Source organism: Erythranthe guttata, chromosome 2 (assembly GCF_056151865.1).
Source record: "Erythranthe guttata isolate IM_541 chromosome 2, IM_541, whole genome shotgun sequence".
NCBI lineage: Eukaryota > Viridiplantae > Streptophyta > Magnoliopsida > Lamiales > Phrymaceae > Erythranthe > Erythranthe guttata.
In genome coordinates, this window is record NC_142534.1 from 13,225,948 (window position 1) to 13,238,834 (window position 12,887).

At 33.7% G+C, this 12,887-nt stretch overlaps 1 protein-coding gene across 6 annotated transcripts; it reads left to right on the forward strand.

Moving 5' to 3' along the window:
* Positions 1 to 393: 393 nt before the first annotated feature.
* Positions 394 to 12,631, forward strand: LOC105969738 (branched-chain-amino-acid aminotransferase-like protein 1). Of its 6 annotated transcripts, none has more exons than XR_016029030.1 (22): positions 394 to 762; positions 969 to 1,068; positions 1,211 to 1,309; positions 2,016 to 2,087; positions 2,248 to 2,340; positions 2,475 to 2,612; positions 2,898 to 2,956; positions 3,035 to 3,137; positions 3,328 to 3,504; positions 3,633 to 3,733; positions 3,925 to 3,979; positions 4,123 to 4,209; positions 4,363 to 4,414; positions 4,623 to 4,708; positions 5,058 to 5,111; positions 5,195 to 5,278; positions 5,602 to 5,673; positions 5,864 to 5,944; positions 6,367 to 6,402; positions 6,498 to 6,643; positions 6,842 to 6,935; positions 12,529 to 12,631. XR_016029030.1 is itself a non-coding variant. In XM_088811590.1 (21 exons), exons 2-20 carry the CDS (start codon positions 982 to 984, stop codon positions 6,624 to 6,626), a joined length of 1,665 nt encoding a protein of 554 aa, XP_088667716.1. In that variant the 5' UTR covers positions 431 to 762; positions 947 to 981; the 3' UTR covers positions 6,627 to 6,643; positions 12,424 to 12,631. The 6 variants fall into 6 exon arrangements, 4 of the variants coding, with proteins under 4 accessions (XP_088667716.1, XP_088667707.1, XP_088667717.1 ...); XR_016029029.1 differs by having other exon boundaries at positions 431 to 762; positions 947 to 1,068; XM_088811590.1 differs by lacking the exon at positions 6,842 to 6,935 and having other exon boundaries at positions 431 to 762; positions 947 to 1,068; positions 12,424 to 12,631.
* The last annotated feature ends 256 nt before the right edge of the window (positions 12,632 to 12,887 follow it).

Consider the following 12,887-nt stretch of genomic DNA (forward strand, 5'->3'; position numbering starts at 1 on the left):
TTAATATTGGACTTTGGGTGTGTGCAAAAGTCTTAAAAGTCAAATGAGTTTAACTCATAATATTTTTTATTTGAGAGGAGTTTTGCATATTTCCCCCTTATAAAATGGAACTGAAGTGTAATTATAATTCTATATAAAAAGGACATTTCAGACTATACATGGCATGGTTGGAGTTAATTATAAGAAAACTTAAAAAGGAGAATGCTAGACCGAGTCGTATATAAAACTACTAACTTAGCCAAAATAGACTTTCGAGCTAAAAATCCCATAATTGGTTCATAAAATTGATGTCAAATTATGATTTAAAGGGTTTGAAATAAGTGTAAATTCGAGTTTGAGCTGATTTTGATTTTGATTTTCGATTTTCGATTTTCAATTTTCGATTTTTTTCTCACCGCTAAAAAAATAGTGTGGTCCGAAAAGCAGTTTTAGTTCAGCAAAACTTTCCCATTTCCAACACAGTACGACTCTTCTTCCCACAAAAAACGTGACGTCATATTTTCATGGAAGTATTATCAAAAATTGACACTGCTCACGTGTTCTTCGTACAAAATCCGAAGAATCCCACCTCCGAATTTTGTCCCAATCACCAACCGTGTTGGTGCGAAATCGGCGGAAAATGTCGAAAATTACCGCTTGCCACTGAATCACAACACCCACCGTAATGAAATAAAAACCATCTCTTTGTGGAAATATTCGATTCCTATCCGAAGAAGGTGGGGCGAGAGTGACAATGGCGGCAACAATTTTCTGAAATTAGAAGTTAGCACCAGCTTTTTTATTTGCCTCTGTGTGCACTATTTTTAAATTACTAAATTGCCAGTTGTATAATTTACGTTGGGAGTAGACTTTCGTAATTCACATCTCGATTGATTTTTTTTTTTTAATTATTTATACCCATCTTCATCACGTATTCTGACGATCGGATTTAATTTGGGAAATTCAGGGTTTTATTTATTATTTTTAAGGTAAGAGTTGAAAATGGGGGAGGAGAGAGAAGTGGAGGTGATACACTTGTGGTCTTCGCCGAGGTCTGTAAGTACAAGCCTCATGTATTCATTTTCTCAGGTAAAGATATTATGATTTGTTCTAGTGTTTGTTTGTTTTTTTTTTTTTTTTTTTAGATTGCTAGATTATTCGTAAATTAATATGAGCATGAATGTTAAATTTAGCTTATGAATGAGAAACTTATGATCTTTCATTTTGCCAGAGAGATGATATGGAAGTGCTCGACGAACCGCTGTATCCGAACTTTTTGCGTGTGACGGGAGCTGAAAGGCCTTACAAAGAAGAACTCCTGTCGAAAACGGTAGGTTGAATAAACAATCTGCACAAGTAGATTAACCTTGTTTGCTTCCATTATTTTTAGCGCTTGAGTTTTTAACAGAATTTCATAAAACCATACTTAGGCCTCGTTTGCTTGGGGAGATTAGCCATGATTAACTAAGTAATTGGACTCTGTTTGATGTATGGTATCCCCAATAACTTGCCCGCAAATATTATGTTATCATGGCTTATTTTGCCTTATCTTGCTTTTGAGGGAGCTTTTTAGTTGGACGTCACGGGGTCCGATGAAATAATTGGGTTTTCATTAGATTATTTAATCTTATCTTGGCAACCAAACGAGACCTCTACTGTATTCTCATAGGACCTATATTTTCACTCTCTATTAACTCATGTTCTAGTGTCATGGTATTCTCAGTCTTTTGACATCTGTAAGTGAGTAGCTACTTTGGCTGCCCAAATATAATTTTTCTTCTAATGATTTTTTCAATGTTATTCTCGGTGCTGAATCCAAATAAGCAACTAAAATTTGTAGAATCAATTTTCCCGTAATCATATTTTGACTTTTATTTTCCCGTAATTTTATTTTGGTGTAATGTAATTCTGCCAGGGGATTTTGTTGCTATTGCATTTATGGTTTTTGGTAAATGTCTTGTTCGTTCTTTTATTTCCAAAAAAGCACATTGTGTGTACCATTTAACCTATGTAATATTACTTCCTGGTATGAATAGGAATCAGATGGAAATAAAGTCGTCCGAGAGATCATTTTCGGCCCTGGAAAAAAGAAGTATAGATTCTGTAAGGTAAGTCGTCATCCCTCAAGTATACCATCATCTAATTCGAATACGTTACTTTTTAGGAAGGAAACATCCGAGCTTTAATCCAGGCGATTAAAAGCTTGTGATCTCAACTAAAATCACAAATTCCATTAAAAGCTTTCTTTCTTCTTTTAAACATCTGCAGCATATTGCTAGTCAACGTCTGCCTGGTCTAACAGACGAGTTAATGAAGAAAGGAAAGCATTGCATATTGATAAGGAATCCCCTCGACGTGTTGGTAAATTAACTCGTTACATCTGTATAGACATATACGTATGTACATACACACACATGTATATATATATTTCTATACACTCTTACACTTTTTACGCACTTCAATTTATCTCCCGTTCCACTGATTTTACATTTCAGACATCCTATGACAAGGTTGTTCCACCATCATTTATTGATCTGGGGTATGCTAGCATGGTCTCCATTTACAGCGAGCTGTGTCAAGAAGGAAAACCCCCTCCTGTCATTGATTCAGACTTTCTGCGACAAGATCCCGAGGTTCGGACATTATTTCCAAAATCAAAATATTTTTCATTTCGATATAGAATGAAATATCAATAAGCTTGAATTCTATGATTCCTCCCTAATTCACTGACCTGGTAGTCGTGTATTGTTGTCTGCTTATTTGGTGATAATTATTTAACTCTCACATCTGTGTATATGCAAGGACCAAATCTGGATAGCTAGATAATTAATCTCGTAAAACATGTATTTAAAGGATGTTAGATCAGAGTCGTGTTTATGCTATTAGTGATAAATTTGTCTTGTGTCTTCCCCTTGTAGGCTACTTTGCGTGGTCTGTGTGATGATCTTGGAATTCCATTTCAAGCTGCAATGCTCAAGTAAGTCAAAAACTATTCAAGAATGTAATTTATCGTAATTCAAGTACTCAACCTTCATAAAACATCTTCCTTTTTCAGATGGGAAGCTGGGCCAAGACCATTTGACGGCTTGTGGGCACCCTATTGGTATAAAAGTACGCACAAATCGACAGGCTTCGATCCACCAAGAAAGTACCCTTCAGTAAGTAAAGTTGCATTGGATTATGATCTACTGTCTAGAATTGCGTGAAGATGTCTCTACACATTCTTCTGTTGGAACTTGCATATGTTGCAATATCACATCAGTCAAAGTCGACCTTACATTATTTTTTGATGAAATGTATTTATCAGACATGCTTAACATGCTTCTGCACCTTCGTTTCAATTTTCAGCCATTTCCGTCGTCCTTGTACAACTTGCTGGAGCAAAGCATACCTTTCTACAACTTGCTTCTTCGCTATATCAGACATATTACTAAAGTACCCCTCCATCCAGATCTCCCAATTCCCGCCAACGAGAAGTTGCTTGCTTGGGTTGGTGATCAAATTTTGCCTCGTGAAAGTGCGAAGGTAACATTTCTGTTAATTTAAGATAATTTAAAATCAGAGATATATATAATGGCAACAGACCCACTATTTCATACTTCCATTTACCCTCATTAACTTCATACTTTATTTTTAATTATGGAATGCTTTAGGTTTCGGTGTTTGACTCAATTGTCCAAGGTGGTGATGGAGTTTGGGAGGGTCTTCGAGTTTATAACGGGAAGATATTTAAACTGGAGGAGCATTTAGACAGGTAGACGAAGAAACTTTATCCTTTATTTGTTGTTTTTCGTAATAAGATCTACAGCTAATAAGTTTCCCATGTGATTCAACTGTTGGTAAGTTTTTAGACAACAAGTACTATGATTAAGAAACGATGTGTCAGTGTCAGCAAATGGGGTTATGCATTTTACCCTTCTAACATGGGTTGTGTTTAATTTCCAGGTTGTTTGACTCTGCAAAAGCTTTGGCCTTCAGCAATGTACCACCTCGTGAACAGGTGATCTGTTACCAAATGCATCACACATCTACAGCTTGGCTTTGTTATACATAATGATTATTTTCTTCAGCCTTTAACCTCTCGATAGAATGTAGTCTTTGAAATTACTCATCGATCCTGATTCTGTGTACAATATTATGCAGGTGAAGGAAGCGATTTTCAAAACTCTGATAAGAAACGGAATGTTTGATAACGCACATATAAGGCTGACACTGACTCGCGGAAAGAAGGTACGTACCTACAGCTCTCCACTTACTTTGGTTCGTTCCGTTTTGAATTGTTGAGCTTTTGAATTTGAATAATTGATATTTATGTTTCAATCTTCATATGCACTAAAGGAAATGTTCGAATAAACGTTGTTCGTTGAATTGTCTGTTTTGCAGGTGACTTCTGGAATGAGCCCGGCGTTCAACCACTATGGATGTACTTTAGTAGGTAAATCCAATTCGTAAATGAAGACATTATAAATATGCTGTAGGATTGTGTAAAAATACGAGCATTGCTGCTCGTAGCTTTCTGGATATCGGTCTGGTGTCAATACATAGAGCAAAAAATACGAGCATGCTACACTATGGCTTTGGTTTATATGAAACACCAAAATCAGGGGTATGTTGATTATAGTTTCCATCTTGTACTTGTGTAGTGCTTGCTGAATGGAAGCCACCGGTATACGACAATGCAAGGGGTATTACTTTGGTGACAGCTAGCACACGCCGTAATTCACCCAATGTAAGCCCCCGTGCTACATATATATGTATGCGTGTATATATATATATATATATATATATATATATATATATATATATATATATATATATATATATATATATATATATATATATATATATATATATATATATATATATATATATATATATATATATGTGTGTGTGTGTGTGTGTGTGTGTGCATATAGATATATATGTTTTGATGTGTTGATTAAATCTTTCATGTTCGCTTTGTGTTTTTCCATGCTCAAAACTTAAGACATTGATATGATTATAAATCGTAAGTTTTTGTCAGGCAAACAATTGCATTCAATTTCAATAAGATGAGTAACGGTTGGTCTATTTTGCAGAATTTGGATTCGAAAATTCACCACAACAACCTTCTCAACAATATTCTTGCCAAGGTAAGATCTCGATCAAGTTGTATTATCCTACTTCAAAAATTTACGATCAGTATTTTGACTTGGCCGCTTTCGTGTAAGTACAGATAGAAGGGAATAATTCACATGCTGATGACGCCATCATGCTTGACAAAGATGGCTATGTATCGGAAACAAACGCGACAAACATAGTAAGATCATTTACTAGGCCTCAATGAAATGTTGAATAAAATAAATCATTACTCGCAAATAGCATACTTATTTTCGCCTTTGGTCATTGCTTGAAGTGCCAACGAAACGAGTCTTATTAATGAATTATTTTGCTGTGGTTCCTTGTTTCATTCCCACACTTACATACGACGTTAATAACCGTTAGTTTCTATCTCATTTGAAATTTGACTTTCTTTATTCTTCTATTTTCTTTATTATTTTCTTTATTATTTTTTTATCAATTCTTTTTGTTGATTTCGCAGAATTTCATTCATACGGTAAATTAATCATCTGATATTTGCAGTTTTTGGTGAAGAAAGGCCATTTAGCGACTCCTCATGGTGATTATTGTCTCCCCGGCATAACGCGAGCTACTGTAAGAACATCATTTGTATTTAGTTACATTACAGAAATATATATATATATATATATATATATATATATATATATATATACATATATATATATATATATATTATGTATGTATTGATGTTTATTAACAAACTACTGAAGAACGTTTGCTGGTTTAATACGCTTTACGAGAGAATTGTATACATATTTTGCAGGTCATGGATCTTGCTGTGAAGGAAAACTTGGTTTTAGTGGAGCGGCGTATCAGTATATCAGAGTTTCATACTGCAGATGAGGTCAATTTTGTTACATTCTCCAATATATTAATTTAAAAGATAAAAAATATTCCCGATACAGCAATATCCACTAATGGTATACCCATAACCACAGTGAATGTCCATTAGCCCTCGGCTTTAAGAACTTCAAAAAGAATAATCCGGGGAAGAAATTTAAAAAAAAAATGATCGACTTCTAAAATATAAGAGTCTTGTATAACACACCGCTAGTTACGACGATTCAGGTCGAATGATGCATGATTTGGACAATCGTTTCTTTCCCCTCGTTGTGAAGCATGACTTTCATCAGTCATTATTTTCCGTCACTCCCTTTTAAGAAATGCGGAACATAGTTTACCAGTCGTTTTTTCCTCTAAAAAAACCTTTGTGCTTAATCCTCGTTTCTAATATGCATAATAAATGGAATTATCTACTTGATGCAGGTTTTCACTACAGGCACCATGGGAGAACTGAGTCCGGTGAGTCATTAAAATTAAAGCATTATTGCCCAATGTTACTTGCTTGAGTTGGTAGTATTGATGTTAATGATATATATTGGTCTTAACCATATTAGGTCCTTAAAATCGATGGGCGGACGGTTGGCGATGGTAGAGTGGGACCCGTCACTCAAAGATTGCAAAATGCTTACACGAAACTGAGTGCGGAATCAGGTGTGCCTATACCCACTTATCAACATCCCTGATAACATTCTCCAGAAAGGTACTATATTATTTCTTTCCCCTTAATTAAGTTTACGATTGTTTCTGGAAAATGTAGTACTTAGAAAAACCAAGGCTAGCAAATTAGCGACTGTTAAAACCCTAATCCGTTTAATACTGTCGTTTTGTGGAAAGACGATTTTATTATATGTTCTTCATGTTTTTAAATCAATATTCCTTCTCGTCGTGTTCTTTTCAGGACTTGAAGATGTTCGGAAAAATCTGTTTGCTTAGCATAATTTAATAATGTTGGACCAATTATTACAACGTCTTGTTGTGTTGCTGTTTGCTTAGCATTAATGGTGGTTTTGATTAGCTTTTTTTGATTTTTTGATGGAGTTGCAGTGGGCTTAATGAGTTTGGTTTTGTTCTTGGTTGAAAAAGCTTCTTTTGCTATTTGAAAAAGAAGAAGAAGTGGGTTTTTTTTCTTGATAGTGATTGGCTGATTACTTTCACCATCATCTTCTAAATCTAACAACATTCTTAATTTTTTTGTGGCTGTTGTTGGTTTTGATTGGCAGAAGAAATGAATATTGAAGTGAAGAAGATTAGATATAGAAAAAGTACCTTCTTTGGAGAGGAGTACACAACTACAAGTGGAGCCATTTTTTTTTATTCTTGAAAATGTGGTAATGAACATATGAAAATCCAATCTATTTGTTTGTATTTTTTGAAGATCTAAGAGATGCCCTTTCTATGAAATTTAAATTTGTATGGGAATTTTTAGTATCTCCATCGTATACAACCTTTTGTGGGAGTTTTTTTAATGTGATTGTAGCTATAATTTTGTATTTGCAAACAAAGTCTATTATCTTTTGTGTTTGCAATATTTATCAACATCAAATATATTTTAAAGGCAACACAGTAATTTTGCCAATAAACCCACATAAAACAGTTTGATCAAACAAAGAAAACATGATATTGTTAGTGCATAGATTATTAGTTTAAGTCCTATAACTCCAACCAAAGGAGGTATTAATTATTGCGAATCAACAATTTAGTCTCAGTATTACATATCCCATATTCTATAGCTATCTATCCAAACTACCCAACCAAAAAGGCCCTATATCTATATAGTAGGGTTATTAATCGAAAAAATCAGAACGAAATTAGTACTTTCGAAAAAATCCTTTTTTTTTTTTTTCCGGAAATTAGATTGAACAAACTTGTTCCAACATTGGAAATTTTGAATTGGAAGTGACGGGATTTGGAATTTCTAAAAATTTTAGTCACCTAAAAGTTAAAGTACATAATCATATTGATATTGTAAGTATAATTTTTATAATATAATCCGAAATATTTTCGGAACTTAAAATCGGTGTGGAAATTGAAATTTAATATGTATTCCAGTTTGTTCTAAATGAAAGTAAAAATATATATTGAGAACTGGAATTTTCGAAGGGGTGGCTAGAACTAATATCAAGATTTTCTCACTTCAATACCACCAAGTTTAATACCATATTGTAGAGAAGTTTTTAAATTGCTTTCTTAGATTAATACCACATATATTTATTTTTAATAGAATACCCCTTACCAAACAAAATACAATTAATACAAATTTTTTTTTTCCTTCATTTCAGTACCAAAACTTAAAAAACTCTCTTCTTCTCTCCCAAACCCAAACCCAAACCCTAAACCTCTCTTCTTCTACCCCAAACCCGAACCCTAACCCTCTCTTCTTCTCACCCAAACCCAAACCCAACCCTCTCTTCTTCTTCATCTTTTTACAAATAGGACCGGCAACTGAGCCGGGCCTAACCGAAGCCCGATGGCTAGGCCCGATTATATTTGAGTCGTGCATACTTATTAGTGAGCCGGACCGAGTTTGAGCCATTTTATTAAACCCGACTTATTTATGAGCCGAGTTTGAGCCTACTATAGCTCAACCTGAATAAGGCCCGGCCGATTAGGTTAATAATTAAATATATAATATATTTATTATTTTAATGCTATGACAACATACAATCGTATAAGATTATTTTATTTTACAAAATGAAAGGAATTAAGTGGTAGCGGTGGCGGTGGCAATAAGTAAAATAGGAATCAAACGCAAAACAACACTGAAATCCAATTGCTGAAATTTCCACCGAGATTTGAGTATATAAAACATTTCCAATAACAAGAGTTACTAATCTATTTACTTCTTTTGGTCTTGTTTTTAAGTTTTTCCAATAACTTGCAAATATCGTTTAAGTTTTTATGGATTGGCTTTAATGAAGGTAAATCTTGTTTATCACATATTTTTATAATTTTTCTTACTCATTATTTTATATAGTAATAGGACCCGATATAAACCCGAAACCCGAAACCCGAAAAAATACATGAGCCGAGTTTGAGCCTGCACTAATGAGGCCCGATGATAAGTGAGTTTGAGCCTATAATAACGAAGTCCGATGGTATATGAGCTTGAGTCAACCCAAGTTCGGCTTACATGGCCCGATTGCCAGTCCTACTTACAAAAAACCATACAAAAAATCTCAAAATTCAAAAAAAGCAAAACCTCACAAAACTTATAAAATGGAGTCACAAGACAATAAAATGGTGGTTTACATACAAGGAGAACTCATTAAAATATGTATTCATGTCTTTTTTTAGCTTCAAATTCGATTTTTTAGTTTTTTTTTTTAAATTCGCCTACTGTTTTCGACACATACATGTCGAATTTTTGGTCAATTTCCGACACCAACTTGTCGAAAATTGTATTTAAAAAAAAAAAAAAAAAAAAAAAAAAAAACCAAATTCGACACATACATGTCCTAATTTCTCAAATTTTCGACATGTATATGCTGAATTTGGTTTTTCCTTTTTTTTTTTCTTTTAAATACAATTTTCGACAAGTTGGTGTCGAAAATTTACCAAAAATTCGACTTGTATGTGTCGAAAATCTATGGCAGGTTTAAAAAACAAAAATCTTCAAAATTGACTTTTAAGCTCAAAAAGACATGGATACATACCTTAATGAGTTCTCCTTGCTCGTAAACTACCATTTTATTGTCATTTGACTCCATTTTGCAAGTTTTGTAAGGTTTTGATTTCTTTAGTTTTGAGATTTTTTAAGAGGGTTTGTTGGTAGGAAGAAGAAGAAGAAGAAGGAGAAGGTGAGGGGTTTGTGAAGAGGGAGATGGGTTTGAGGGGGGTTTGTGTGTTTGGTATTGAAGAAAGAAAAATGAGATTTGTAATGTATTTTGGTTTTGATTTTCATTATGGGTATTTATGTCATTTACTATTTATTATCTAATTATTTTTTTAGTGGTATTAAAGTAAGCAAATTTTGGTATTAGTTCTAGCCACCCCTCTTTCGAAATTTAGAATGAAACATGTTCTAAAATTGAAAACTATTGGATCGAGACCAATTGAATTCATAAATTATGCACTGATTTCCATCCTTAGAAGCGGGTACAGGTAGACTCATAGGGACACTGATGTTACATGTCGTCTATTTTGAGCGAGCAATTTGCCACTTTCCACGGTTCAAAGATGCTAAGTACGACCGTTCAAGCAATTTGCCATTTTTCAATGGCTGACGGTTAAATTAGGCCCAAGTTTTTTTGTTTTGGTTTCGCTTTCGATTTTTGGTTTTCGATTTTGGTTTCGTTCTGGTTTCAGTTTTGTGTTTGGGTTTAATTTCGGTTTTGATTTCAATTTTTGGGTTCGGTTTGGTTTCGTATAGCAAAATTGTAGAGATTCTTATAAGATTCTAAAAGACTTTCTAAAAACCTCTTTTGTTGATATTTGTAGGATTTATTTGGAGTGAGAATAATTCCTGACCATTAGATCAAATTAATCACGGCCACCGTCCATTAAGGAGGTGGATTTGTATAAATAGGAGTAGAGACATTCATTTGTAATCATTCAAGAATCCATATCATAACAAAATATTCTTAGCATTCTCCTAACACTTGTAAAATAGATGATGTGAATGATGAGTTGGATAATTTTGGAGGCAAATCCAATTCTAAATATCAAAATGGGAAAAAATTAACATTTTCATTTATATATCTATTTTATGCTTAAACTTTATTTAAGAATGTAATTTATTATTTTTTTGCGGGTAAATCGTAAATGTGTGTTCGTTTTTCGGCTACGTACGGAAGAAATGGAGAAGCTGAAACAGAGTGTCATTGACTTGATGGAGGAAACCACTGACTGGAGGATGGAGACTGCTGCTGGAGGTGGTGCTGCGGAGGATGGAGACTGCTGCTGGAGGTGGTGCTGCGGCGGCGAAGACTGGTGCTGCGGCGAAGACGAAGACTGCTGCTGCGGCGAAGAAGAGTTCTGGATGATAAATAGTTTTACTTTGATTGATTGATTGAAAGGAGAGAGAGTATGTAAGACAGAGTAAATAGCTTTGATTGAAACGAAAAAGTCTGTAGACAGTGTATTGATAAATACTTTTGATTGAATAGTTTTTACGATTTAATTCACACAAATCCTGCATTTTTTTTTCTTCTTCTTCTTATTATTATTATTATTATTATTATTATTATTATTATTATTATTATTATTATTATTATTATTATTATTATTATTATTATTATTATTATTATTATTATTATTATTATTATTATTATTATTATTATTATTATTATTATTATTATTATTATTATTATTATTATTATTATTATTATTATTATTATTATTATTATTATTATTATTATTATTATTATTATTATTATTATTATTATTATTATTATTATTATTATTATTATTATTATTATTATTATAAAAAAAAATGGAAACTAAAATCTTCAAATATTGTAGTACAAAAATAGCATAGTATAAAAATATTCCAATATACTAAAATTTTATATCATTTATCAATTAAATACATAGATCTCCAGTTAATAAAATATTCCCCCTAATGGAATGGAACTCATACATTAATCAAATTAATATTTGGCACAATCAGTGGGCTTAAACGACACCGTCTGCTTCACAAGATCATACCCCACCAAGAAATTCGTGTGGGCCAAGTTACCATAAACAGAATTAAGTAATTAACCAAATAAAAGATGGCGCCTCGCAGACTTTGAAAATGTCGAACTCGAACCAACACTAGTCTAATCTACATTCTCCTCAGCCTTAACGCCTTTCGTTGAACGATAAAACTCCGTTATACTCGTCTGCGATGATCCCGTTTTTTCACCTCGATCAAATCAACAGATTCGTCGAGCTCAACACAATCTTCACGTGCAATAAATTCTTCAGGAACTGCACACTTTGCACCACCGGTTTCTTCGAGCAGCTCTCACCAGCTGGCGAATTGCAGTTTTCGCACGGGAACCATGAGATGGGCTTTCTTGTTGCCTGGATGGATGGCCACAGTGTGAACAATGAGATAATTTCGGTTTGGGTGATTTTTCATCGGAAAAGACGAAATTACCCCCAGGATCGTACATCTATTCACATGATCATGCATTGTTAAGTTCTCACTCTAAATTACATGTGGGGTTTCCTAATATAATCACTTGATGATTCTCAACTTCCCACTAGTTTATTAACTTCCCATGTCTATTCTATAGTGTTAGTGGAAATGTAAGTCCTACGTAACTTCCATCTGTAACTCAGTTATAACTTTCGGTGGTTTTGTACACCTATATAATAGAATATCTCCCTCCCCGAAAAATAAGCCACAGTTATCTTTCTACGTATTTTGTTTGTTGTTCTGTGTATTCTCTCTTTCTCTTGTTGCTTACATTGTACTACTACATTATTCCACAATCAATCAAACCAAATAGTTAGATAAATATGCCATTTTACAACACGTCGTGTTCTTTTCAGGACTTGAAGATGTTCGAAAATCTGTTTGCTTAGCAGAATTTAATAATGTTGGACCAATTATTACAACGTCTAGTTGTGTTATAGCACGAGCTGTTGTTTGTTTAGCATTGTCTATCGTGAATCGCATCCTGTTACTTACGGCAGCAAGAGTAAGAAGCCACCTGCAAATAATTATATGTTTCATTATGGTCAATATGTCCACAACTTATGCTCTCTCTCTCTCTCTCTCTCTCTCTCTCTCTCTCTCTCTCTCTCTCTCTCTCTCTCTCACACACACACACACACACACACACACACACATGGTCGCGATCGTATTTATGTCATATGATTGATGCTATTTGCAAGACCATGAATTTATAAATACGAGATTGTACTAAATTCATTATCCAAAATCTATAAAATCTTCTCTATACACTAGAGTAGGGTTGTTAATCGGAAGGATCAGAACGAAATTAGTACTTTTG

Excerpts from the sequence above, each read along its gene's own strand:
- LOC105969738 (XM_088811590.1), top strand. The coding sequence starts at position 982 with ATGGGGGAGGAGAGAGAAGTGGAGGTGATACACTTGTGGTCTTCGCCG. Across the intron at positions 1,310-2,015 it reads AAGAACTCCTGTCGAAAACG|GAATCAGATGGAAATAAAGT; the intron begins GTAGGTTGAATA and ends TGGTATGAATAG. Across the intron at positions 2,341-2,474 it reads GGAATCCCCTCGACGTGTTG|ACATCCTATGACAAGGTTGT; the intron begins GTAAATTAACTC and ends TTTACATTTCAG.